We start from the raw sequence: 27,712 nt of genomic DNA on the forward strand, positions 1-27,712 counted from the left end.
TATAATTATGATATATAAAATTTTATATTACTTATAATTATGAAAGCTCTAAATATAAAATTATAACAGTAATTGTAGAATAATTATGAATATTTTATATGGGAAGTTCTATAAGAATTAAAATCCAGCAAGACTTCATACTAAATGTCTTAATTTTACAAGTTTTTACAACATTTTTAATGAAATAAGTTACAATTTGGAAAATATTTAACTGTACAATAATCATATAAAATTAATTTTGATAATGTGCTTTTTTTTTTATCAGTTTGCTTTATTTGACTCAGCCCCAGACAAACACAACTTTAAATTTGGTTCCTCGTCATTTCTCTATTTTGATTTAAAACAATAATAAAGTGAAACACTCTCACATGAATATATGGTGGGAAATGGTTGGGAGAATTTTACAAATGCTTGCTGAGAGATGGAAATTCATTTTTAAATTTTAGCCACCTAAACAATGAACACATTTACTTTTCTACTGGCTAATGACAAGCACTATATTAAATGATAAACATCCTTAAAGTGCAGTTGCATTTATTATTTCATTTTTTCACAACATTTATAAATAAACTAACTTTTAAAGGAAAGAATAACCCCAGATTGGACTGTCTTCTCACCACTAGCACACTGGCTAAACTGACAAAAAAACTCTACTGATTGACCAGTTTTGCCAACCAGTTCATTTGAAAAATCCACCATATAGAAGAAAAGTAACATAAGCAGAGGATGTGTTTTAATTGGAAAATAGCCGTAATGCTATAGTGAGAGGCAATATAAGGTTTATTTCTGTAGGACAATTGTGATGCTTTGTGATTGTTTGAAGATGCCTTGTAATGCCCAGCAATTGTGATTTGTTGTCAATTGTTTGTAAACTGTTTTGTAGGAGTGCAGACAGTTCTAACATTTTGATCTTGTGATTACTTGGCTGATTAGGTGCTATTATGGGGCAACAAGAGGGAAACTAGGAAGCTACTCTGGTGTAGTATGCAGAACATAAATGAAGGTATGCCCATGCATTAGACTGTCCACTGGCAATCAGTTCAAGCTCTAATGTTGAATCCTTGTGGTAGTTTGGAAACAGTTTGATGACAGGTTAAAAACTGCAAGAACATCTTTGTGGCTTAGTCAGATGTGGTCAGTTTGCTGTAATCATTGCTTGTATACCAAAATCATCGTGTGTATGATTGGGATGGTTTTGAGTCCCTATAGTAATAAAACTATAATGTTTCAAACATACATATGCTTGTTGTCAAAGAAAAATATATTTTTAACATACTTTCTCCTCGACTTACCTTGCATTTGTCTGTATAACAAAGATCCTAGATTTAAAGCTAAAAAGGAACTTGGAAGCCATTTGGTTCAACCTTCTTTTACAAATGTGGAAACTGAGGCCCAAGGATGAGAAATGACCTCCTTACCCAAGGCCATGCCAGTAGAATGCTGTATCTCTCTAATAGAACGTTAACTTTTTTAGGTCTGGGACTCTCTTTCTCTCTCAGGCCTTATTTATCCCAACCTACACTCACACTGGTAAGCCTGGGTGTTTTCCAGGAAGAGAGGTTAGTCATGAGTGGCCTTGTTACTACAACTCATTCTCAGGATTCTAGGGGTAACCTAGTATAGGAGAAATACACATTTGCTCTCATAAATATAGCCCCCTGAGCCCCAACCTATATGCTTCCTATGTATACAAATCACTCAGAATAACAGAATAAACTATTTTCTTTTGAATATTTTGTTTTAATCATCCAAGCTCTACTTTCTTTTTACCCCCTCCTTGACTTCTTCACCCCAATTGAGAACACAAGAAAAACAAAATCCATTATAAACATGTATCATCATTCAAAACAAATTTGTACCTTGGCCATGTCCAAAAATCTTTTTTGGTTTCATTTTGCTTTCTGAGTCCTTCACCTTTTTATCAGGAGGTGTGGGTAGCATGTTTCCTCATTAGTCCTCTGGAATTTTGGCTAGTCACTGCACTGATGTGTTTAGCACAAGTAGTGCTCCTTGACATTTCTATGCCCTAATTAATTTCTCTGTTTCCCAGTTTATGGGAACCCCTCAGATTCCTGTCTTTTGCCACCTCAGAAAGAGTTATCTATATATTAGAGTTTGTTTTGCTTATGACTAATCCCTTCTTTAATCTACCCTCCCTTCAATTCCCCCTCCTCCCTCATCTCCTTTCCCCCCATTTCCCTATTGAGTGGAATGTATTTTAGTACCTAACTCTGTGTGCTCTTCTCTTTTTTGACCAATTCACTTGAGAGTAAGGTTCAAGTTTCAGTTGATCTCCTCCACCCCCTCCTTCTTATTTGTATAGATATATATTTGTGCACCCTGCTTATTTTGAAATAATCCCCCCTCCCCCTTCCATCAGTACAGTCCTCTTACCTTTTCTTTCCATTTTTTTTTCCTTAAGATCATCAGGACAAGAGAATAACTCCTAGGCCTTTTGTAATCAGACTTCCTCTATGAACCCTGATGATGACAGGGGACAGATGAACCCCCCCCCCCCATTTTAATGTAAGCAGTTTTTTCTTGTTCAGTCCTTTATTATTGCTAATTCATATTTGCCTTTTTATGTTTCTCTTCACTCTTGTGTTTGAACTTCAAAGTTCCTCTGGAGCTCTGTTTTTTCATCAGAAATGCTTGCAAGTCCTCTAATTCATTAAAGGTTAATTTCTACCCACCCCCCCAATATTATACTCAGTTCTGCTGGATAGGTTATTATTATAATTTTTTTTTTTGGTGGGGCAGTGAGAGTTAAGTGACTTGCCCAGAGTCACATAGCTAGTAAGTGTCAAGTGTCTGAGGCTGTATTTGAACTCAGGTCCTCCTGAATCCAGGGTTGGTTCTTTATTCACTGCACCACCTAGCTGCTCCTGGATAGGTTATTTTTGGTTGGAATCCTAGCTCCTTTGCCTCTTGCTTTGAGAGACATTACTTTCTCCACAACCCTTCCCCTTCTCCGCCCCCCCCTTCCCCCCCAATCCATAGAAGGTAGTAAAGAAGGGCACTATTGGCAAGCCTTTGAAGGATTTCTGTACCTTCAGGCTATAGATGGTGCTAGAGCTCAAGACAGCCTTTCACCAAGCCAGCTCTTTATTTTTAGCTGAGGATTCTGCCTCCCTCCAAGGAGTGATTTTGACTAGCAGTCTTCTTACACCTTACTCCCCCCACCTCGTATTCTTTGTTTCAGTGACACTGACCTCCTGGCTGTTCCACAAACATGACACTCCATTTCTCTGCTCCAGGTATTTTCTCTGGCTGTCTCATGACTGGAACACCCTCTCCTCATCCCCACCTACTGTCATCCCTGGCTTCCTTTAAGTCTCAATTAACATCCCATTTTGTATAGGAAACCTTTCCCACCCTCTCTTAACTCTAGTATTTTCCCTCTCTTAATAGTTTCCTATTTATCTTGTTTATAGCTTGTTTGCATGTATTTGTTGGCTTATTGTCTCCTCCATTAGATTGTAAGTTCCTTGAGGGCAGGGGCTGTGCTTTGCCTCTTTTTATATCCCCAGCACTTAGCACAGTGCCTGGTACATAGTAGGCATTTAGTAAAAGTTTATTGACTGACTGACTAGCAGAGCTTTTCTCCAATCACAAGCAGAGTTTTCCTCATCGACAGCAGAGCCCCTAGTCGTCTGATCGCAGCCTCCATTAACTTACCAGTTCTGGTAGCTTTTTGGCTCCATAGGCTCCTGTGTTCTGTCTTTTGATGTCTTAGTTTCTGAAAGCAACTTCTCTTGGTGGCCTCTGACCTCTCCTGAATTCAGCTTCTTCCTCATCTTCTTATCTGGCCTCTAATGCTCAATTCAGGGCTTCTCCATAAGTAATGACTTATCTCTAACTTTGGTCAAGGAAACCTCAAGTGCACATTTCTGTCAGATATGACACAGACGAGTCCATATACATTAGTCACCTAATCTACAAACAATTCTTTGATTCAGAGTTTCTCAGCAAATATCTTTGAACAGCCTGAAAATAGTCATGTTCACATTAGCTGCTAGGAAACGATACACAGCCACAACTTCTACCATCATTCAGTGTAGCGTCTTTCCCTCTGAACAGCTGCTCTCTCTCAGGTCCTTTATCATTTTTCTCAGGGGCTACTTTTCTTTCAGGTTCTCTCAGCACAGTCTGTGTTTCTCTTCAAGCTGCTTTTCTCAGTGTTTCATGTAAAATAGCCCTATTATGCCCCCTTTCACAAATGAAATGTCCGCATAAGAAAGGAGCAGTACCTTTCTGCATTATTTTGGAAAGCTATCTGTTGTAGTCTGAAGCATTCATGAGCTTACTAATGGGTCTAATCTATGTTTGAGTGTTACCATTTTGATTCTGTTAGATCACTAAAAAAAATGCTTGTGAACATGTACAAAGAAATGATGTAGTGAGTCAAGAGAGGTTTAATGTAAGTGTTCAGTGTTCAGGATTATGTAACACTATAGAGTGCTCAGGGAAGAGTGGTGACTGCTATTTTTCCTCAAGGGAAGATAGAATGTTACATAATGATTTTGCAGCTTTGTCCCTTAAGAACCTATTTTGTGATCTGCAGGAAATATTCACTAGGTTTTAATGTGCAATGGCTTAAAATAATCTTTTAATCATGCCTTTATAATAGCTAATAAAATATATATAGACTAATACTTTGAATTGGCATATTCAGGGTATATTTTAGATTATTAAAGCACTTAGCACAATGCCTGAAGGAACATAGTAGGAGCATAATAAATGCTATGATGTTCCTTTTCCTTATTCATTCCTTTGATCACTAAATAAGAATAGGAACACTACACTAAAAATGCATGTGATTGACGGTGGTTTGCAGAAGAATTTGTGTCACACTCATTTGTTCAGAAAATAATGAGCTACAAGTAGATATGGATTATTTCAAAAGCACTTATTTGAATTTGAACTTGAAGACTTACTTGTATTTTCATACCATGCCATTGTCTTTCTATATCAACCTTTTATGGTCTCATTAAAAAAACATTTAGTTTAGGGCAGCTAGGTGGCACAGTGGATAGAGTACTGGCCCTGGAGTCAGGAGGACCTGAGTTCAAATCCAGCCTCAGATACTTGACACTTACTAGCTGTGTGACCCTGGGCAAGTCACTTAACCCCAATTGCCTCACTAAAAAAAACCGAACAAACAAAGAAAACCCAAAAACATTTAGTTTAAAGTTTTTAATATTGATATTGAAAATCTATTTTTTAATCAAATAAATTTCCTAATATTTCTCTCTTTCCCTTCTTTTGCACCAAGAGAACCGTCTTTTATAACAAAGAATAAACTAGATGGGGAAAAAAAAAACTACTTCAGAAAAACTTAGCAGTATATTGAAAAAGTGTTCCGTATTGTTAAGGCTAAAATTCTAGCTAGTCTGTCTAATGAGTGGTCGCCAATAAATGATAAATTTTAGCAAGAGTTAGACTTTTAAGCATTTATTAAGGAGAATAAGAATTTGGTAAAGAGAGAGAGAAAGACCTAGATTCATATATCTATTAAAGGGAGAGAGCATTCCTAGCTCTGCTCTCCGCCCGAGTCCACACGAAAAGAGAGCGAGTCAGAGCGCCAGGCTCCCCCTTCCTCCCACAAGCAAACATCACTTCCTGATGCCAAAGAAAAGACTCATGGTCTTGCCCTCAAAGACCTTCACCTCATGGTGGAGCTTTTCTACAGTAAATCTCCAGCAGGTGGCGTCATTCCAATCGTTACAGTATCCATAATCTGTCATCTCCATAAGGGATTAAGTGGAAGTGCCTTCTCATTCTCTTCTTTGGGACTAACCTTAGTCATTACAATTTTGCAGTTTTCTATTTCCCATGTTTGGTGTTCTGCTTTTCTATTTATGTGGTTGTAGTTACAGTTTATATTGTTTTTGCTGATTCTGCTTAACTTTTTATCAGTTCAAGTGAAGAAGTTGGTATAAGTCAACAAGCCAACAAGCATTTATTAAGTTTTAAAACACTGTGGTAAGTACTGGGGATACAAATACATGTAAAAAAGGAGGACAATCTCTTCTCTCAAGGAGCTTATGTTCTAATGGGGGAAGACAACACTTTAAAGGGACTTGAAAAGAAAGAGAGGGAAGGTACCTGAGTAGAGACAGTGTAGTGAAGTCTAAAGAGTAAAAAGTAGTCAGGAGAGGAATGAAAGCCTGGGTCCTTTGTCAAAATGGAGGTTTGGGGAGAAATTTATCAATGGGAGAAGGGATGTTCCATGATGAAAATGCTGTTTTCCTGTGCATCTTTTTATTCATCATGCTTATTGTTTCTTACAGCATGATAAATATTATGATACCTTTCCATACTACAATTTGTTTAGCTATTACCAGTTGATAGCTATCTACTTTGTTCCAGTTCTTTGCTACTTTAAAAAAATGTTGTTATAAATATTTTGGTGTATGGGGAGCTTTTATTTTTTTCATTGACTTCTTGGGGGTGGGGCTATATTGGGCTCTCTAACCACCATTTTTTTTTTTTGTCATTGTAAGCCAGTAGTTGCAGAATCATGGAAACACTTGACTACATGGGACCTTGAGGTGGTCTGTAGATGGTATTGTAAAGGAGCTTTCCAGAAAGATTAAATCAGTAATCCAAAACTTAAAAAAACACAAGCCCCTTTATTCTGGACGAGTATGTAGTTTAATTGGAGACACCTAAGGCTGGGAGAGGAAGGAGCAATAAAAAGAAAGACACCAGGGCAGCATCTCTCCCCTAATCTGACATCCAAAACAGAATATGGAAGGTTAGGTGAGAGGTAGAAGCAAGGAGGTTTCCAGAACCTCTGCCAGATAGTGTTCAGGCCATGGCAAGAAGGGAAGGAAGCCCACTTTCTTGGAACTCCTCCATTCTTTACTCAATGCATAGAGGCAGATCAGAGTTGCTGAAGGGGGCAAGGTGTTTTATAGGAAGGGGTGAAGTCTTCCCTTTGTCTGATTGGTTTCTCACCCTTGAAGTCACAGTCAAGGGATTACCAATTAATGAGTTTGCTCAGGAGGTGTAAAGTTCTAGCCTGGAAGGTGCCCAGATTTCACAAGGGGAAGTTACAGCCAGAGAGAATGGGTAGGGCTGAGACAGCTTATCCAAGAAGAATAAGTCAACTACAATAGATCTCTAAAAGGGTTTTAAAATCTTCTTTCTAATAACCCGATATAATCTTTCTCAAAGTCTATAGATAGTTTATTATTTTTGTATCTTATATGACATGATAATCTCTTCTATTCAGAAACTTCCAAGGGGAAATTTAAAGATTTCATAATCAGTAGGATTTTTAAAAAAAAATTTTTTAGTGAGGCAATTGGGGTTAAGTGACTTGCCCATGGTCACACAGCTAGTAAGTGTTAAGTGTCTGAGGCCAGATTTGAACTCAGGTACTCCTGACTCCAGGGCCGGTGCTCTATCCACTGCGCCACCTAGCTGCCCCAATCAGTAGGATTTTAATTAACCCATTTCAAAGATTATCATTCTTTATTGCCAAGTAGTTCTTTATATCTGATAAATCATTGTTGCTGCATTTCAGGCTGCTTCCTTTCGTTTTTTCTTTAGGTAGAGGTGGGCAAAGATTTTTTCTTCCCTTCCCTCTCCTTACTTTTGAATGGCCCTTACTAAATGGCCTTAGCGTTTGCACCAAACTAGGTGATCCTGGTTCTTTTTCTCCTCTGACCCTATCTTGCAGTAATAAAAGGCTTCCATGAGTTTGGGTTTTTTTTTGTCATTGTCATATCAAAACATTCTGAATATGACCTCATACTTAGCAAGATGGTTTTGTACTGTAAATATTTTTTGTTTCCTGTTTATAACATGCAAGGTGCAACAGTAAATGGTGCACACTGTGAAAGGTGCCTTAGGGAGTCGAAATCAATGAAAGATGCAAGTCTTAATCTTCATGATCTGGCTGGAGAAGGAAGACAATATATATGAAGCAACTAGACACCATAAACAAGGGGAATGTGTAAGGGGTTTGTTGATTAACAAGGCTCTAGGAATTCCATGCTTTTAATAATTAGGTCTGTGCTTAAATAATAAGCACCCCAAAACCTCTATCAAGTATGTGAAACAGCAGAATTCATTCACCGGTATATGTGACGGTAGCACCTCTGCTCAGCTTCAGTTTGCTCCCATGAGGTTTGAAGATGAGCTGTTTGTCTTCTGGATCCTGGACTTCCTCTTTCTCTGTTCTTTTCTCTTCTTAGATGTGTCCTACTTTTCCCACTTCAGGACACCAAAGCATTCTTGGCCATTTGCTGAAAAGTCTGTCTCTTCTCCCTCTATCTCCCATCCCTCTGACATCATCCCTATGCATAGTTTTCTCCTTCAGGCTCTGATGAAGAGGCAGCCCTTCTTGTCAAGGCCAACCCACTGACACCATCCCCTCCCATCTTCTCTAACAGACTTCTCCTGTCGTCTCCAGTATATCCCCCAGATCTTCCTGATCTGCTGGTTCCTTCTCTGCTACCTTCCTCCATCCTTACATCCCTCACTTGATCCTGCCGCCTCACTAATTATCATCCTGCATCTCTTCTATTCTCAGCCAAACTCTTTGAAAAAGGAGCTTCTATTTCTTCTCTTCTCACTCTTCTAAATCCTCTGCAACCTTCACACAGCCAAATGAAAGCTCTCTCCAAAGTCGTCTGTGATCTCTTAATTGCCATTCCTATGACCTTTCCTCAGTTCTCATTCTTTCGGACATCTAAGTGTTGTTATTCACATTTAACAGAATAGGAAACTGAGGTTTTGGAGAGGGGAAGTGACTTGTACATAGTCCCATAACTTGTTGGAAGTGGGATTTCCACTTGAATCTCTTGACTCTTAAGTTCTGTGCTTTTCCCACACTCAGAGCTGTCTATGTAATGCCAAATGTAATGTCAAGTTTTTAAACTCTCTTTCATTCCAAGAGGATTAAAGACTTCAGGTAGTTTTTTCTTAATATTAAAGAGCTCAAGTTTTTCACAGCCTTTCTTTATCTTGATCGCTAGAACAACCAAAAAAAAAAAAAAAAGAGTAGCAATTGACTTTTTCTATTTGACTGAAATTGTACTCAGATACATTTTCAAACTGTGAATTTCTTTTCTCCGGCTGCCAAACTGGGCCTGCAAACAGTTGGCCTTTTTTTTTTTTTTAAATGCAGGGAATGTAAAGATCTTGTTGGATAAAATTGCTGGCAGGATATTGTTCATTATAACTCCAGTGTTACCAAATAGACTTTCATTTCAAAGATATGTAGATTTAAATTTACCACACAGACCTCCTTAATTAAGAATTACAGGGAAATAACAGATAGGAGGTTTCATAACTAACCAATTTGTGAAAAACATTTGTATGTGAATGTTTAATATACAAATTGCAAAACTGTGAATTTAACATTCTTGCAAGGCTTCCATGAAAGCCTAAAAGAATTAGTTGGAAAACTGACAAGTCCATTTTCATCAAATTTAATGGGTTTCTAAATCCTTATCTGCTTATCAAACAAAACATTAATTAGAACAGTAATTGAGAAACCCAGCTGTCTCCTGTGTTCTCTTTAGGAACTTCTATTAAAAACATTGTGGAGCTCATGTAAGGTCATTGTTTTTTTGAGTTGCTAAATCATAACTCCACTGGTTTTCTGGAGATTCAGGTATTAAGGACAATTGACAGGAAAAGAAAGTTAGTGGAAAGATTGCAATAGTTTTCTGTACCTGACTCCTCCTCCCAGATGCACAGAAAGCTACAGATGGGAGAAAACCCTCCTTTTAACATCTTCTTACATTTCCCTCTTAAAACAGCTTACACGCATTTGGAGTTGAGAACTACAGCCTTTACTTTCTGTGGCTCAGCAGACTCAACAGGGAGCCTCCAGCACTGGCTGGTAAAAGACTTGGACCTGTCTCTCAATTAGACAGCACAGTCGGGTTTGCGTGAGGAAGTACAGTGTAAGGTCAGCATCGTACTGTGCAAACCTGTGCAGGATAATGCTTTGTTAGTTTGATAACAAAGTCTGAGGAAAATAAATTCATCATCAAATTACGTAACATGGATACTCTGAATAACTCTTTTTGGCCACCTCTATCCTATGCCTTCTGTTCTTAGGTCATCCTTGTTTCCTTCTCACTGAACCCTTGGACTCTACATTTTAGTCACTCTGTTCTAATAGGGGAGATTTCACCTTATCCTGTCAGGGCCAGCCCCCTCCCCTCTTCTCCAATCAGATTATGAAGAGTATGATTTGGCTCTTCCATGATTTCTGCATCTTCAGGGCTCCTTTTGCAGTGTACACCATTTACTGTTGTACCTTGAATGCTATGAACATACAATAAATTTTTTTTTTTTTGGTGGGGCAATGAGGGTTAAGTGACTTGCCCAGGGTCACACAGCTAGTAAGTATCAAGTGTCTGAGGCCAGATTTGAACTCAGGTCCTCCTGAATCCAGGGCCAGTGCTTTATCCACTGTGCCACCTAGCTGTCCCCTATAAAAATATTTTAATACAAATCATGCTAAGTTCAGTGACCAAATACTCTGAATATATGTGTATAATAAGCACTTAAGCTTTATCTTTAAAAAAATCTATCTAAAATCAAAATCATTGATAAATGCTTTTGGATACCATTTAAAAGCTAGTGGAATAAAGTAGAAAAATATGTAACTTCTAACAGTAATAATTCACATTTATAATTAATTTTAAAAAACATTTATTAAGTGCTCATAACGTACCCATTCTGCTAGGTTATGGGAAGACAGAGACAAAACCAGTTCCTTTCCCTTCAGGAATATACTTTCCAGGTGGTAGTGGGGGTGCCCCATGTCATAAGATAATAGAAGATAGTTTGAGGAGGGAGAAATAGCAAACAAATAGAAAATTAGGGAAGATTTCAAGTAGGAAGTGGTACCAAGTTAACAAGCCTTGAAAGAAACCTCAGTTTCAAAGCACTTTGCTTACAATAATCCTGTGAGATATTATCCCCATTTCCAGAAACTGTTTTTGAGTGATTTAAGCAACTTGCTATGGTCACAGAATCAGTGAGTATGTAAGGCTGGTTTTGGATCCAGGTCTCCTGACTTCAATTCTGCCCCTCTCTCTGCAGTGTCACACTATTTCTGTTATGTATCTTTTACAATCGTGTCTTGAATAACAAGATGTGCTAATTTCCTTCCTCTCCCCCACTTGATTTGTATTACCCAGATTTCATCACAATTAGAAATTTTCTTAGCATAATTTTGCTGCTTGGGGAAATGTTTTCATACGATAGATTTCTGATCTAAAGGCAGAATCTTGATTCTTATTTAGAATGCAAATGCCTGGTTGTTACTTGTTATGTAGAGAAAGTTATATTGATATACCCTCTGCCTTCTGGGGGTTAAATATAGTATATCTTTATCTGAAAATAAATTAAGCTTGTTTGAATATTTTGGTAATATACAATGGAATATAATCTTTAACACATTATTTGTGTTTACTTTTATAAAATTCATTTAGTTCATCAAGTATCAACACATAAAATGGGAAAGACCCCTTTGTTCATTCTTGTCAATGCAGATTATTGCCTTTGTGAGCATAACTGCTGGTTGTGTAATTAAGGTGCTCCAACATTAGGTGGCCCTCACTAGTTACTTGGTAAAGTCTTGCACTAGAGGGAGAAAAATGATAGAACTAAATTTCTTCCATGGTACATTCTCTGAAAGGTTGAACAAATAAATTACTTAGGTTTTTCTGTTTCAGGTAAATAAGGTTGCATCGGATTACTCCCAAACTAATCCTTAAATCCAGTTGTTAAAACCTTGGTTTGAAGGTTTGTTGGTTTAACAGATCTGAAATACTTGATTATATCAGCAGTAAATCTTCAGTCATTTCAGAGAATACTTAATCTTTGCATCCAATATTTTTGCTGGTTGGGGTTTTGTTTTGTTTTGGAATGGTTATTTTACTGAATTATTGAAATGGCTTCTGAAATCCTTCCACTAAGGCTTTCCTGAATTTACTCTGTATTTCCCCTCTCACATTTCTACATTTTATAAATACAGTGTAACAGTTCCCCATTCATGTAACATTGTTGGGGAGTGAAGTATTCCATGGACGAGTGTTTTCTCCATAAATTAAACTTATTCTTTCAAGCCTTTGGAAGCTTTCAGAGAATTGGAATGGATTTCAGCAGCCATCCTGTCTAATCCTTTAAGTTTTTTAGGTATCCTTAACGGAAATCTTTTTAAAATGGATAGCATATTCTTCTGCCTCCTTAAACAGTATATAGTGAATATATTTTAACCTTTTATTGATGACTTGGAGTTATCATTTTGAACATCCTTTATCTTGTTTTTTGTAAATATATTCAGGGGCCAGGCAGCTACATGGTGCAGTGTGCTTACAGTGTTGGACCTGGAGTCCGGAAGTCTTGAATTAAAATATAACCTCAGACAATAATTAGTTATGTATCTTCAGGCAAGTCATTTAAGGTCTATCTGCCTCAGTTTATTCATCTGTAAAATGGGGATAATATTAGGACTTACCTCATAGGATTGTTGTGAGGATCAAATGACATATTTGTAAAATGCTTTGAAAACCCCAATTTTGTTGTTCAGTCATTTCAGTCATGTCCTATTCTTTGTATCCTGAAGGGGGCACAGCGCCTCCTTTTATTTTTTTTTTATGTTTGCAGGGCAATGAGGGTTAAGTGACTTGCCCAGGGTTACACAGCCAGTAAGTGTCAAGTGTCTGAGACCAGATTTGAACTCAGGTCTTCCTGAACCCAGGGCCGGTGCTTTATCTACTGCCCCCCTGTGCCACCTAGCTGCCCCCATGTCTGACTCTTTGTGACCCTGTTTGGGGTTTTCTTGGCAAAGGTACTAGAGTAGTTTCCTTCTCTAGCTCATTTTACAGATGAGGAAACTGAAGCAAACAGGGTTAAGTGACTTGCCCAGGATGATACAGCTAGTAAGTGTCTGAAGGCAGATTTGAACTCAAGAAGATGAGTCTTCTAGACTTGACTTCAGGTCCAACACTATCCGCTGCATCATCTGGCTGCTCCTTGCAAACCCTAAAGCATCATATAAATGCTAGCAAGTGAGAAATAGTAGGGGATAATTTGAAATAAATCTAGAAAGATCTGTTGGAACTGGTTTGTGGAGAATCTTAAATACCAAGCTGAGGAATTTCCGTCTTTCTTTTTTTGTGAGGCAGTTGGGGTTAAGGGACTTGCCCAGGGTCACACAACTAGTAAGTGTCAAGTGTCTGAGGCCAGATTTGAACTCAGTTCCTCCTGACTCCAGGGCTGGTGCTCTATCCACTGTGCCACCTAGCTGCCCCATCTTTTTTTTTTTGTTCCAGAGGCAATGGTTTAGCCATTGAAAGTTTCCAAGCAGGAGTGTGTCATCGTCAGACCTGTGCTTTGGGAAGAATATTTTGACACCTGTGTGGAGAGGCATCTATTAAGTAGTTCAGGATACACTCCCTCTTTATCTCTGACTGATAGACCAGTTCAAGCATCACTTTCTGTGTGAAGCCTTTTCTGATCCCCACAAGTGCTAATGTCTTTCTGTCATATTTATCCTTTTAATATTATTCTGTAAATGCTCATATGTGTTCTTGTTTACATTAGAATATAAGCTTCTTAGTGGATAAAGCACTGGCCTTGGATTCAGGAGGACCTGAGTTCAAATATGGCCTCAGACACTTGACACTTGCTGGCTGTGTGACCCTGGGCAAGTCACTTAACTCCCATTGCTCCACAAAAAAAAAAAAAAAAGAATATAAGCTTCTTTAGGGTAAGGATTGCTTCATTTTTTTGTTTGTTTGTTTGTTTGTTTTTGTATTCCTAGGACCTGGCACAGTGCTTGGCATAATATTCATGCTTAATAAATGTTTTTTGATTCATTGAATGACAATGAAGGCCTGAACTAGGATAGTGTATGCATGGTTGGAGAGAAGGGGATAAATGCAAGAGATGTCATGGAGATAGAATCCATAAGATTTACAACTGATTTGGATATGGGAAGGGAAGGGAGGGGAGGATTAATGGGGCCAGAGAATTAAGGCTTACTCTAAATTTATGAACTTGGGTCTCTGGGAGACTGGTCATACCCTCAACAAACATTGTGTTGTTGTAGGGTAGATTTTTGAGTGTTAGGAGGACAGAGAAAACAATGAGTTTCACTTTGGATACATTAAATTGGAGCCCTCTCTATGAGATGTTTAAAGGGTTGACCATTAGGTAGCTAATGGTCAGTTAGAGACATTAGACTGTGAGATTAAAATTGGATATTAGATCATAAATCTACCCTACTTAACCTTTCCCTTAATTTATCTCCCAGACTAGTAAATGGAAGAAGCTTCTGGTTTTCTAGATAGACCTTTTATTGTATGGTAGTCACAATGTGATGTTGATTAGAAGGATAGGAAAGTAGAAATACAATACAAATCGTCTTAAGTCTAGGCTTAGTCTATATTCTGTATAAAACTCACCAAAAGCGGAAGGCCACCTTTGGGGCGAGAGACCAAGTCAAGCGCGTGCTGGTAACCGAGAGCCAGGCCCAGTCAAACTCTAGTCCGCGTCTGTCTGTGCAGTGCATCCAGGAGACCAGCAGAGCAGGAAAAAAGCCCCACTTCCGTTCTCTCCTTGCCTTTTAAGCTCGCACCCCGGAAGTTGAGTGCTCAGCAGGCAGTCTGGCGTGCGTTGCAGGCGGACTGGTGTGTGTAGCTCATGCTGTTGGTCTCCTCCCCAAAAGGGTGGTCCTAAAAAAAACCTGGCGTCTCTCCATCATCTAACCGACTGTTAAAACTTTTTACCACAAGACCTAATTTTATAAATTTGGAATTCATTTCCAAGGAGATGATATTCGAACCTATGAGCAAATGAGATCATGAAAAAAAAAAGGTGTTGACAGAGAATAGTAGAATGCTAAGCATAGAACTTTTGAGGGACACCAATGTGAAGGGACCAACATATGGATAATAATCTATCAAAAGAGGCTAAGAAGAAGCAGGAAGATAGGTAGGAGAGACTAGGGGAAAGTAGTGTCATGAAATCCAAAAGGAGAGTGAGTATCCAGGTGGAGGATGTAAGCAGTCAACGAGGTCAGACGGTGCAAATAAGTCAAGAAAATGGGAATTGAGAAAAAGCTTTTAGATGTCTTACTTATTGGTAACATTGGAGAGAGGTTAGTGATGAGATCAGAAGCCAGATCGCAAACATGTTGACAAGTATAGGTGATGAGGAAATAGACTGTAGATGATTTTTTCTAGTAGTTTGGTGGTGAATGGGAGGAGAGATACAGAACAGTAACTTGAGAGGGTGGTAGTGTCAAGTCAAGGTTTGTTAAGGGTGCGATGTGCCTGAGAGAGTAATAATAAAAGAATGAATGATTAATGGGCCAAGCTTCCACAGGACATGAGTTGTAGGAGAGACCCTGGCCAGGAGTAAATATACCTGTTCCTCAAAGATTAAAGGAGAGCAGCATAGTTGAATGTGAAGAAGACTTTTTGCAGAATTATGGAGTAGACAATTAAGTTCATGGTGAATAGCCTTGATTTTCTAAGTAAAATCAAAGAGAAGTACATTCCTTAAAAGAATATGGGGATGGGAGGCAGCTAGGTGGCGCAGTGAGTCAGGAGTACCTGAGTTCAAATCCAGTCTCAGACACTTAACACTAGCTGTGTGACCTTGGGCAAGTCACTTAACCCCCATTGCCTCACTAAAAAAAAAAAAGAATGGGGATGGGAGGGATTTGGGGAGGTTGCCTGAAGAGAAGATTTGGAACTGTTGAGGGAGATGGAATAGATATCCAGTCAATAAAGAATAAGAATTTCTGTGTATCAGTAGGATTAGATAACCTGTATTTGTAGTAGATCCAGTCTACATAGCATAGACTTATGAATATAGAAGCGGATGTTGGGGGTCATCCAGAGTTGAGGATTTGTAGGGTATGAAGAGTGGAAGGACAAGGAAGTCAAGTGTAGCAGACATTGTATAGCTGAATTGGTATTGTAAAGGGAGGAAAGTGAGGCAAAAACATGCATGATAGACTAGGATGGGAAGTGGAAAGGGCTGGAGGGGGCTGGAGGTCATTGTGAGCATGAAGAATAGGTTTAGGGAGAGCAAGGCAGAGTGGAGGAGGATGGAAAGAACAGGTGACTATGATCATAGAGGTGAATTTCAGATTTCAGAATCAAGCAGGTAGCATAGCATAGTTATGGCTTATGGTGAGATCTAAGCCATATTATGGGTTCTTTTTTGGGGGTGGGGTGGGGCAATGAGGGTTAAGTGACTTGCCCAGGGTCACACAGCTAGTAAGTGTCAAGTGTCTGAAGCCAGATTTGAACTCTGGTTTTCCTAAATCCAGGGCTGGTGCTTTATCTACTGTGCCACCTAGCTGCCCCCCATATTATGGGTTCTTGATGTAGACTGAAGATGCAGCTCATGGGAATTGAAAAAGTTCTTCATTGGGAAACTAGAGTGTTTTCAAAGGTCATCTAAGTATATTTTGAGGTCCTCAATTATGCTGGAGGTGATGCGATGAAAGGGAAAACTATCATCCAGGTACTGACTTACTTGAGAAAAGGAGAAAGAGACTTAGAGGTTATAAGAACATAGTCCCAAGGAACTGTACTGAGTGATGTAGACAGATGGAGTGAACTTCAAAGGAAGTGAGATTGCTGAGAGGCAAGGGGAGTAAGGAATAATTACCTAATCCTCCTCCTGGGAGAAGAAACCAGCACTTGAGAAGTGTGTGTAGAGTTGCGCTGTCTTCGGGAGAAAGCCAAATTTCCATTGGCATAAGATGATAGAAAGTATGTGTATGAAAAGAAGAGATCTGGAGTGAATTTGTTAATGTTAGAGTTGGCTTCTAAAGGACAGAATGGAAAGGCCGGGAGAAGGTTAAAACAGGAGTGAACTGGATGGGGGCAAGCTTCTAGGGTGAGACAGACTGTCTTCCTGAGGACAGTCATAGGGATTAGGAACCCAGGAGGCATGACTTTGTAATCACAATAGTGCAGAAGTAAGAGATGATTGGCTCCCCATCCTCCAGGGTTCTGTGGTGATGGGTGATGGAGAGCAAGGTTATTAGGGTGTAAAGAGGCAGCTTAGATTTAGTCAGGAAAACCTGGGTTTGAATCCTGCCTCAGACACTTATCAGCTGGGTGACTAAGGCAATTCATTTAACTTCTCTTTGCCTCAGTTTCCTTGACTATATAATGGGGATAATTAGAGCATCTACCACACAGGGTTGTTGTCAGGATCAAATGAAATAACATGTAAAGTGTTTTGTAAACCTCAAAGTGCTAGATGAATATTATTAATTCTTATGTTAATAGAATCATGTTTAGGACTAGGAGACAATAGCTTTGCTGTACTTCTCTGGTCAGACCACCAAAATGCAAGAGCTATTTTAGTGCCAAGCATGAATAAATCCTGTGCTACCCATTTCATTATCTCATCTTATTTTTCATTTATGAACAGAAATAATTGAGGGTTGTAGGTTTCAGTGTCCAACTGTGAAAAGGGACAGTAACCTATTATAGTGCCAGTGTGGAGAATGGTAGTGTTTACTGAGTTACAGTAGATATTGATCAGGATAAATAAAAGTTTGCTAGAGTCAACTCTGTTAATTGTATCTTTTTTGGGGGGAGGGGAGGGGCAATGAGGGTTAAATGACTTGCCCAGGGTCACACAGCTAGTGTCAAGTGTCTGAGGCCCGATTTGAACTCAGGTCTTCCTGAATCCAGGGCTGGCGCTTTATCCATTGTGCCACCTAGCTGCCCCCTGTTAATTTTATCTTTAGAGGCCAGAGACCAAGGATAGGAGTAACCTTTGCTCTTGTCAGTTGGTTTGCCTTCAAATAGGCTTTAATTGGAAATAAGGCATCAACAAAGTGTGAGTCTAACTTGATTCAGGTAGCATTTATTCTTTCTGGTTGATAAGTATGGTAGAAATAGTTCTACAAAATGCTATACAGGCAAGGATTTCATCTCTAATAATGGAAGTATGGAGTCCATATGTAAGAATAATCACTTTATAATAATCTATTCTATTAATAGAACATTTAAACATATATAAGTGAAAATTAGCTATGAATTTTAATTATTGTTTCTATATACGGTACACAATAAAGTATAAAATACCTCCGAACTTAAAAAACTTTTAATCAGAGTTTATTTTCTTCATAAAGAATTTAGAAAGTGCCTATAGTATGTCAGATTGAATAATAATAGCAATTACTAATTGTTATTATATCTTAGATTTACCTAATGCCCTTTTATTTTCTTTTATTTTATTTTTGGTGAGGCAATTGGGGTTAAGTGACTTGCCCAGGGTCACACAGCTAGTAAATTGTCAAGTGGCTGAGGCCAGATTTGAGCTCAGGTCTTCCTGACTCCAGGGCCGGTGCTCTATCCACTGGGCCACCTAGCTACCCCCTAATGAGATGATCTGTATGAAGGAACTCTTATAACATAAAATGGCAATATAATTTACCTATATATGGGGTTTTTGTTTGATTTTCCTTTAACTATAGGTTGGTGTGTGGGGTCAGAGTTGTTTTGGGGAGGGTAGCATCTGAAAGCAGATAATTCAAGAAGACTAAAAGATGTTCCTTCATGTCTACTTAATCAGATAAGTTAAGAAAACAATTTATGATTGAATTTGTCATTTAATTCTTTCAGTGTACAAGATGACAGAATTCGAGTAGAAAGGATGGATAACCTCTATTTTGAATATAGTCATGCTTTCCAGCAAATTACTGAGTTTTATGCAGAAGTACTTGATGTCAAAGGTACAGGTTTTATTCTTTCTAGGTGAAATTTTAGTATTTTGTTCAGTTGGGATTTGGATAAAGGCATAACTGCTTAATTCCCAATCTACAATAAATAAAAACTACACAGGGGTAAGAAGTCAGTTAATTTCATTACAAGGGCTTCATATCATATTGCTAGCACTTTAATAATATATGTACACCATAACTGTTTAACATTTTGGGTGATAAATTCTTGTGGGAATAGATGGCATATGTTCTTTTTGGGGGAGGGGGAGTAGGGCAATGAGGGTTAAGTGACTTTCCCAGGGTCACACAGCTAGTAAGTGTCAAGTATCTAAGCCTGGATTTGAACTCAGGTCTTCCTGAATCCAGGGCCAGTGCTTTGTTCTCTGAGCAATCTAGCTGCCCCTTGATGGCATATGTTCTGATCAGCTTTTTGCCTCTCCCTGAAGAGGGCACTGTTGATCACTATTAGTGTTACTACAGTGGGTGTAACTAAGGGTAACTTAGATCATGAGTTTAGAGTAGTTAGAGTATCATTCATTCATTTATTCATGAAACATTTTAGTAAATTTCATTTTTTGAAAGTTTTAGTATCAGCACCTAATTTTATGTGAATATGTAATAACGCTGGCAACAGACATTACTAAACATTTTCATCTTGAACCATAGAGTGGCAGCATACTCTGGTGGTTAAACCATTCATTTTGATTCACAAAACTTGAGATGTATTTCTGGATCCAATATTGATTTTCCATATGACCTTTGGTTCCTTTCTTACTTACCCACTACATGTAAGGTGATTGATCATTTTTGATACCAGTACAAATTGAGATTTAAATGGAAAGGGGTCTGGGATCATTAAAATGATGATTGTTATTGACATTCATAAAAATTTGAAGTTGGACTCATGCTGCTCTAAGTAGGAAGCTTTTTCAAGGTGGCTGTTATTGATTTGTAAAAGGCAATTTAGCAGACTTAAAAATTGTTCATTACTTTAATAATTATAAAATAAATGACATTTAATAATGTTTTTCAATTGTGGTAGATAATAGTTTTTAATAGAAGGAAATAATCTTTTCTTTTTTTTTTTAAAGCTTCCCAGAGTTTTTCTGGAATATTAAATTTGGATAAGCCTGTGATTTGCTCTTTGGCAGCAGTTATTCGATACCTTAAAGAATTTAATTTAGAGAAAATGCTCAACAATCCCAGGTAAGTCACTTTTCAAAAAAAATTTAAACTAATTTTAAAAGAGGGATAAGTTTGCTAACTCTACTTTAAAATTATATCTAGAAATTTCTGTTCCCCTAAAAAGTTCACTTCTTATTTTTTTAAAAAAATACTTTCTTCCTAAGGAGAATTCTTTTTGTTGTTGTTGTTATAATGGTTATAAACACATTAGCCTCAAATGGAAATGTTAAGAAACAGAAGTGGCTTTGGTCCATACAAACCATAGTCAATGTTTTATATTTTATACTGAAGCCCATTATGGGATGATAGGATTTAGAGGTGAAAGATTTAGAGATTAACCTGTCAATTTAATAGATAAGGAAACTGAGGCCCTGAATGGTGAGATGTTTTCCTCAGGGTTACAAGCAGAGTTGGGCTTTGAATCCAGGTCTTTCTGTTACATTATTTAGTCGAAAACAGATTTGGAGATAACATGATTGAGAGACATTAAAAAATTTACTTATGGAGGGGCAGCTAGTTGGTGCAGTGGATAAAGCACCGGCCCTGGATTCAGGAGGACCTGAGTTCAAATCCAGTCTCAGGTACTTGACACTTACTAGCACAGCTGTGTGAGCCTGGGCAAATCACTTAACCCTCATTGCACACCCCCCCCCCCCAAATTACTTATGGGTGTTCTTTATCCTAATTATTCTTTTTTCAAATTTTTATCATAAGGATCTTCAAAATGACAGTTAATTTGACAGGTTTTTATGATTTTACAGATTTTTTTTCCCCTCTAGTCAAGCATCTTTGTGGCCCTTTCTTTAGAATTACCTTGGGAAATTTGAATGTAGTCTAATGCTTAAAGGTGGCTAATTATAGTAAATCAAATAATTCTTATGTAAAGAAAATATCAGTGTAGTTCCTGGTGCTTGGGAAAAACAAAACAAAACCCACAGCGTTGTTTCTTCTCCTTTTCTCACTCTTAACCCCAGCATCACCACTAATTCTCCTCTCTCATCCTTAATCCTAGAAATCTTTCCTGACACTTTGACTTGTAACTTCTTCCCCAGCTTGGGAAAGAGTTATGAGGGATAGACATAGAACCAGAAGTATGATACTTGTATTAAGGGGAAGAAACTTTCTTAAAGATAGTGTTAGGAAGGTTTAAAGGATATAGCAGATAGAGATGCTTTTCCCTGTTTTAGGGGTGCTGAGCTAGTAATGTAGGGGAGCATTTTCCTGCTACAAGTGAATGGGATAGTGATCCAGCTTGAAGAGCTTCAGTGAGAGGAAATTCACTTCCTCCCTATTCCCTTCTTTGTATGGCTTTGTGAGAAAGTTTTCCCTCATGTCAAACCTATTTCTCATCTGTTGCTTCTAAACTTTCCTTTGAGACGAAGCAAAATAAATCTAATACCTTTTCTACATGACAATCCTTTAGATACTTAAGAATATCTATCATATTTCATGTTTTTTTATTGTTTATAATCAGCATTCTCCAGTTCTTTATGTATGGCCTTTTCTCTAGTCCTTTCTCTGTCTAAACATGCTCCAGATCATTTATATCTTTCCTACTTTGGATGTGGCCTGATCATAAGTAGAGTATAGCAGAACTATTTTCTCCTTCATTCTAAATACTAAAGTTCTTTTTTTTTTTTTAAACTGCACTAAGACTTTTTTTGTTTTTGTTTTTGTTTTAGTGAGGCAATTGGGGTTAAGTGATTTGCTCAGGGTCACACAGCTAGTAAGTGTTAAGTGTCTGAGGCTGGATTTGAACTCAGGTCCTCCTGACTTCAGGGCCAGTGCTCTATCCACTGCGCCACCTAGCTGCCCCAATACTATAGTTCTTAATGTAGTCTAGGGTTATATTGATTTCTGGGGCATCCATATCACTCAGATTGATCTTTCAGTACACTAAAACACCTAGATCTTTTGCACAGAAACTGTTGTCTACCCATATCTCTCCATCAGTTTTTTTTTTTTTTTTAGTGAGGCAATTGGGGTTAAGTGACTTGCCCAGGGTCACACAGCTAGTAAGTGTTAAGTGTCTGAGACCAAATTTGAACTCAGGACCTCCTCAATCCAGGGCCGGTGCTCTATTCACTGCACCATCTAGCTGCCCCTCTCCATCAGTTTTTTAATCCAAGTAACATTTTTCCCTTTTAAATTTCAACTTATTTGATTGGACCCATTGTTTAGCTAGCCTGTGTTTAAATCTTTTTGGATCTAGACTCTGTTGTCTAGGTTTTATAGGCCAACCCTTAACATTGTTTGTCATCAGAAAATTTGACAAAGATGTCATCTCTTCCTCCTTCCAGGTCATACCTTCAACTAAGTCATGGTTGACATCACAAAGTCTAGAACAGATCAGTGGGTTATTCTATTAGAAATCTTCTTCCATTTGACATTGGCCCATCAATAAGTAGTCTTTGGGTATGGTCATTGAACTAGTTCCTAGTCTACCTAAATCTATTATCATCTTGTCCATATCCACCACAAACATACCATGAGCTACTGTCAAGTGCTTTGCTGAAATCTAAGTATACTGTGCCAGGAGAATTTTCCTGACTAATCAGTCTTGTCCAAAAAGGAAATTGAGTATATCCTGAAGACAACACTCATTTTCTTTCTCTCTCAAACCCATCTGCCTAAATAGCTTTAATTTTGTGGATGGTGCCACCATTCTTTCAGTCCACTGGGTTTCCAACCTTAGTGTCATCCTGGGTTCCTCCTCCCTCATGCCCAGGACTTATTCATTTACCAGTTGTGTCAACAAGAAGTCTTCCACAGCATCACTTTTTTGCCCTCCATATTTGTTTGAGGCAAATTCCAGAACTGGTGAACATAGAGTCTTTTATTTTCTTTTTGGTAGTTCTCTGGGCTCACTCACTTAACTTTTAAAAGACCAGTACAACTTATTTATACAAAGAAATGTGAAGAGGAATCAAAGATTCTTTTGATTACTCTCTTAATTCTGTAATTTAAGAGGATAAAGAGAAGCTGAGAAACATGAGATAAAGTTAAAATGCCTTTGAAAATCTGAGTCATATATATTCCTTTTAGGGTTTCTAGAATGAATTGACTTTAGACTAGATTTTTTTTATTCTAAGAGAACAATGTTACTTATACAATCAGTCATAAGTAATATATAGAATAGATAACATTCCTTTTCAGAAACTTATTTTTATATTATTGACTTGCATGCATGTGAAGAATTAAGCAGTTGGAAAAGGTAGTAAAAATTTATGATCTGAGGGGATTATTCTAAGGGAACATTTTGTTTTTAGATATTTTTTTTGTTTGTTTAACATTCTAAAGAAACATTCTATTTAACCTCTTTTTTTATCACTTTTCTCCTGGACTATTGCAATAGTCTCCTAATTTATCTTCTTGTAGTCAGTCTCTCCCTCCTCCATTTCAACCTTCACATGGCTACCAAAGGGATATTCTCAGAATTCAGGTTGGACCGTGTCACTCTCCTGTTAAGTAAACTGTAGTGCTGTTACCTCTAAGATCAAATAAAAAACTTCTCTGTTTGGCATTTTAAACCCTTTGCAACATGGCTTCAAACTTCTGACCTGATTATACACTACTCACCTTTATGCATATATCAGTCGTACATGTTGTTCCTTACACATATAGCACAAGCAGTCTCTCATGCCTTGAATGAACATTCTCTTTACTTTTGCTTCTTAGAATTCCAGTTTTCTTTTAAAGCATAAGTTAAGCTCCACTTTCTATATGAAATCTTTCTGGATCCTTACTAGCTGCTAATACTTCTCCTAAAAGTGTGTGTGTGTGTGCGCGTGTATGTGTATGTGTATGTGTAAAACCTCCTTATCTATCTTTCTATCCATCTGTTTATTTAGTATGAATGTATGTCTCTGTAGCTCTTGGCTTCAATAGCCCCACCCAGAGGTGCTGTAGATACTGTTACTATATCTTTAATAGGGAATAGAATCTTGGAAGAGAGGGAGTTTAAATGTCCTCTGTATAATTAACTGTTTCGACTGGAGAGAGGTTCTTTGGTAATAAAAGACTCAGAGAATTTCTTTCCTAAGAGACCAATTGAATTAACTGTCAAGGTGAAAGAACTGGAAGTGACATTTCTTGAGAACTGATTTTAATTCTTGTGCTGTGAAAAAGGTAGCCCAAACAGAATTCTTGAGCATCTTTGACTTCTATTATCGAAGACCTAAATGGTAGGACTGTTTTTCCAGAGTTGAGAAGTTCAACAGTTGCAATTGATAGAAGTGTTTGTGCACTTTCTTATTCTGATACATTTAAAAAATATCTAAATATATCTTTGTCTTATTTGTTATATTGTGAATAAATTGTATAGTACTGATGTTTATTTAAGACTTCAATACTAAGGGTTTTGAGAAAGAAGAAAGAAAATTTATGGGGAAAGTTTTACCCAATCTATTCTGTAAGGTAAAGTGGGGGCTAAGAGTTTATTGATTAATGAGGAAGATTGTTCATTTATAAGAATTAATAAAATAATGAGTCTAGCAGTAGTCTGAGGGATGAGAGTTATTAGTGTAGTGTACCATGAGGCCAAGTTCACTTAGACTGCACATAGTGGTATTATCCCTAAACCCTGCTGGATAGATAGATAGGTAGATAGATAGATGGATGGATAGATGGATGGATGGATGGATGGATAGACAGACAGATAGATAGATAGACAGACAGAGACAGACATAGACAGAGATAGATATATACACATTCTGTCACCCCCAGGACTCTATCCTGGTGCTTCTTTTCTTCCCTCTGTACAATTTTACTTGATAGTCTCATTTTTCTCACACTGGATTCAATTAATATCTTTTGGCTAATGATTTTTAGATCTGCTTATCCAGCTCTAGCTTCTCTCTCTTTTTTTTTTGTGTGAGGCAATTGGGGTTAAGTGACTGGCCCAGGGTCACACAGCTAGTACGTGTCAAGTGTCTGAGCTCACATTTGAACTCAGGTCCTCCTGAATCCAGGGCCAGTGCTTTATCCACTGCGCCACCTAGCTGCCCTTTCTAGCTTCTCTTTTAATCTCTACACTTGCACCTCTAACTGCCTGATAGACAGCTCAGCTTGGATGTGCCATATCCATCTTACATTCTACATATCCAAAACTGAACTTGTTATCTTTCCCTCAAACCCTTTCCCTTTCTGTACTTCTGTATGCACCAAATTCTGCTAATCACCTCGGCTTGCAACTTAGATGTTATCCTTCGCTCACTCTCTCTTACTCCCTACATCCATTCTGTTGCCAAGTCTTGTTGATTTTACCTTTATAACATTTCTTACGTATGCTCTCTTCTGTCCTCTGACATTGCCATCACTGTGGTGCAGGTGCTTATCACCTCATCCTTGGATGATTGCAGTAGCCTGCTGGTTGGTCTTTTCCTCAAGTCTCTCTCTTCTCCACTTTCAGACTCCACTCAGCTGTTAAAATAATCTTTCTAAAGAGCAGATCTGACCATATTTTCCTCTATTCAAAAAACTCCTTTAAAAACTCTATGCCCTCTGTGATCAAATTTAATATTCTCTGCTTGGCATACAAAGCCCCTCATAGTCCTGCCTTTCTAGGCATATCACATTTCCGGATGCTGGGCATTTTTATTGGCTGTTCCCCTTCCCTAGAATACTCTCTACTCATCATTACTTCCCCAACTTGCTTTAAGTCCCAGCTAAAATCCTAGCTTCTATAAGTCTTGATCTTCCTTAATAATAGTACCTTCCTTCTGTTGATTATTTCCAATTAGTCTTGTATATCTCATTTGTACATAGCTATTTGCATGTTTCCACCATTAGCCTCTAGCCCCTTGGGAGCATTGGACACTTAATTAAGGCATATTGACTATTTTACCTGATTGAATTTAAGCTCTATCATAGAATATAGAAGACACTTAATGAGGCATTGCTTGATTGATTATACTATAAATTGTTTTGTCATATGAAATTCTGAGGTTTTTTTGTTTGTTTTTTAAGTTTTCTTGGTGAGGGGATTGGGGTTAAGTGACTTGCCCAGGGTCTGAGGCCAGATTTGAACTCAGGTCCTCCTGACTCCAGGGCCGGTGTTCTATCCATTACGCCACCTAGCTGCCCCCTGAGGTTTTTTGAAAGGCAAAACTTTGATGTATACATCACATTTCCTGGTTTTCTACAGAAGCATATTAACTAGTACATAGAGTATATGACTTGGAAGAGATGGATTCAAATTCTATATAGTAGCTAAATGACCATGGGCAAATCATTTAACCATCTCTAGCCTTAATTTCCTCATTTATAAAATGGGGATGATAATAATGATAATGCAGATTTGTTGTGAGGTTCAAATGACATAATTATTTAATAAATACATATTTTGTGAACTTTTAAGGTGCTATGCAAATGGTAGGTATTAGTATTATTTATAAGATCTTTTGATTTTATTTTCCTTTATTTAACTCACTAAACATTGACCATTTTGCTGGTGGTTGTCAATTACTATTTAAAAAAAAAAGAAACTGCATCTAGATGGCACAGTGGATAGAGTACTAAACTCAGTCAGGAAGTCCTGAGTTCAAATCCTGTCTCAGATACTTACTAGCTGTGTGGTGCTAGGCAAGTAACTTCACCTCTTCAAGAATCAGTTTCCTTATCTATAAAATGGGGGGTTTCATAGTCGCTATTTCACAGGGCTGTTGTGAGGATCAAATGAGAAAATATATGTAAAGTACTTTGCAAACCTTAAAGTAATATACAAATGCTAGCTATTTTACCATCATCAATAAACATCTTGGCTGTATTATAATCCTTAATTAGGGCTAAAAAGCAAGCCTTATCAAAATGATCACATGTTGGAAGAATAAGGAGGATGGTTTAAAGTCCTTTTCCTGGGTAATTTTATAACATATCCTTAATGCTTAACGTTGTATGGTTGTATGCTAAGCCAGTGAGAAATGATCAATACTTTGTTCTATTCTGAAAAATAAGAAAAGAGGGCATCTCTATATTTCTTTATTGTCTAAGAGTTGCTTTGGTTTTTTGTTTTGTTTTGCTTGATTTCTGTTTTCTTTCTTCTCATCTCAAGGCATTTAATAGCACATACATCAGTGGAAGAATACTTCTCAATGAATTTTCCTTTTATTCTTTTGACTTTGGCTTGATTATTCTACCAAATGGCTAACTTTCATTAGTCATTCTATTGGAATTTTTACCTTGTGTCTAAATTAATTTTTTTTATTTCTTTCTGCTCTCATGGTTTGCATGATTACATTTCCTCTCATTTCCTTTCAGAAATTTTAAAAAGTTGTCAAGCGAAATGGAATTTATGACAATTAATGGAACAGCACTGAAGAATCTGGAAATCTTACAGAATCAGGTCAGGAAAATATAACTAGTTGATTACAAATTTTTGTTGAGAGGAGGGAGAGTCTTAGATAGCCAGTGCTAATGAATGCATTTGAAACAGAAGATTAATCCTTTGTGTCCCAGCTGACCATGCTCTTTCTTATCTGATCATTACTTGGAAGCAGCAGTTTCAGGATATTAACTTTAAAAGTAACACATTGAGAGTCAGACACTGATAAAGATTTTTTTAGCAAGACATTATTTTAAAGAATTATAATGAAAGCCGTTTTATGGTTAATTTCTTCCTGAACTCCTTTTAAATTTTTCTTAAGGTTACACCAAGAACTGTGTGAAATTCATATAAATTCACTATCACATAAACAAATGGGATGCAAAATTTAATACTAAAAACAATGTAGTATTTCATTTTAAAAGCATTACTTTTTGTACTAGGTAATTGATAATATTTTTAAA

The 27,712-nt window shown here is 37.6% G+C and overlaps 1 protein-coding gene across 1 annotated transcript in view; it reads left to right on the top strand.

Moving 5' to 3' along the window:
* Nucleotides 1–27,712, top strand: part of MSH3 (mutS homolog 3) — a 211,709-nt gene that overhangs the window by 44,334 nt on the left and 139,663 nt on the right. The window contains exons 9-11 of the mRNA XM_043977192.1: nucleotides 18,645–18,754; nucleotides 19,834–19,948; nucleotides 27,185–27,269. Coding sequence (XP_043833127.1) covers nucleotides 18,645–18,754; nucleotides 19,834–19,948; nucleotides 27,185–27,269 — 310 coding nt within the window. The remainder of the gene's footprint in view (nucleotides 1–18,644; nucleotides 18,755–19,833; nucleotides 19,949–27,184; nucleotides 27,270–27,712) is intronic.

Source organism: Dromiciops gliroides, chromosome 1, assembly GCF_019393635.1.
Source record: "Dromiciops gliroides isolate mDroGli1 chromosome 1, mDroGli1.pri, whole genome shotgun sequence".
NCBI lineage: Eukaryota > Metazoa > Chordata > Mammalia > Microbiotheria > Microbiotheriidae > Dromiciops > Dromiciops gliroides.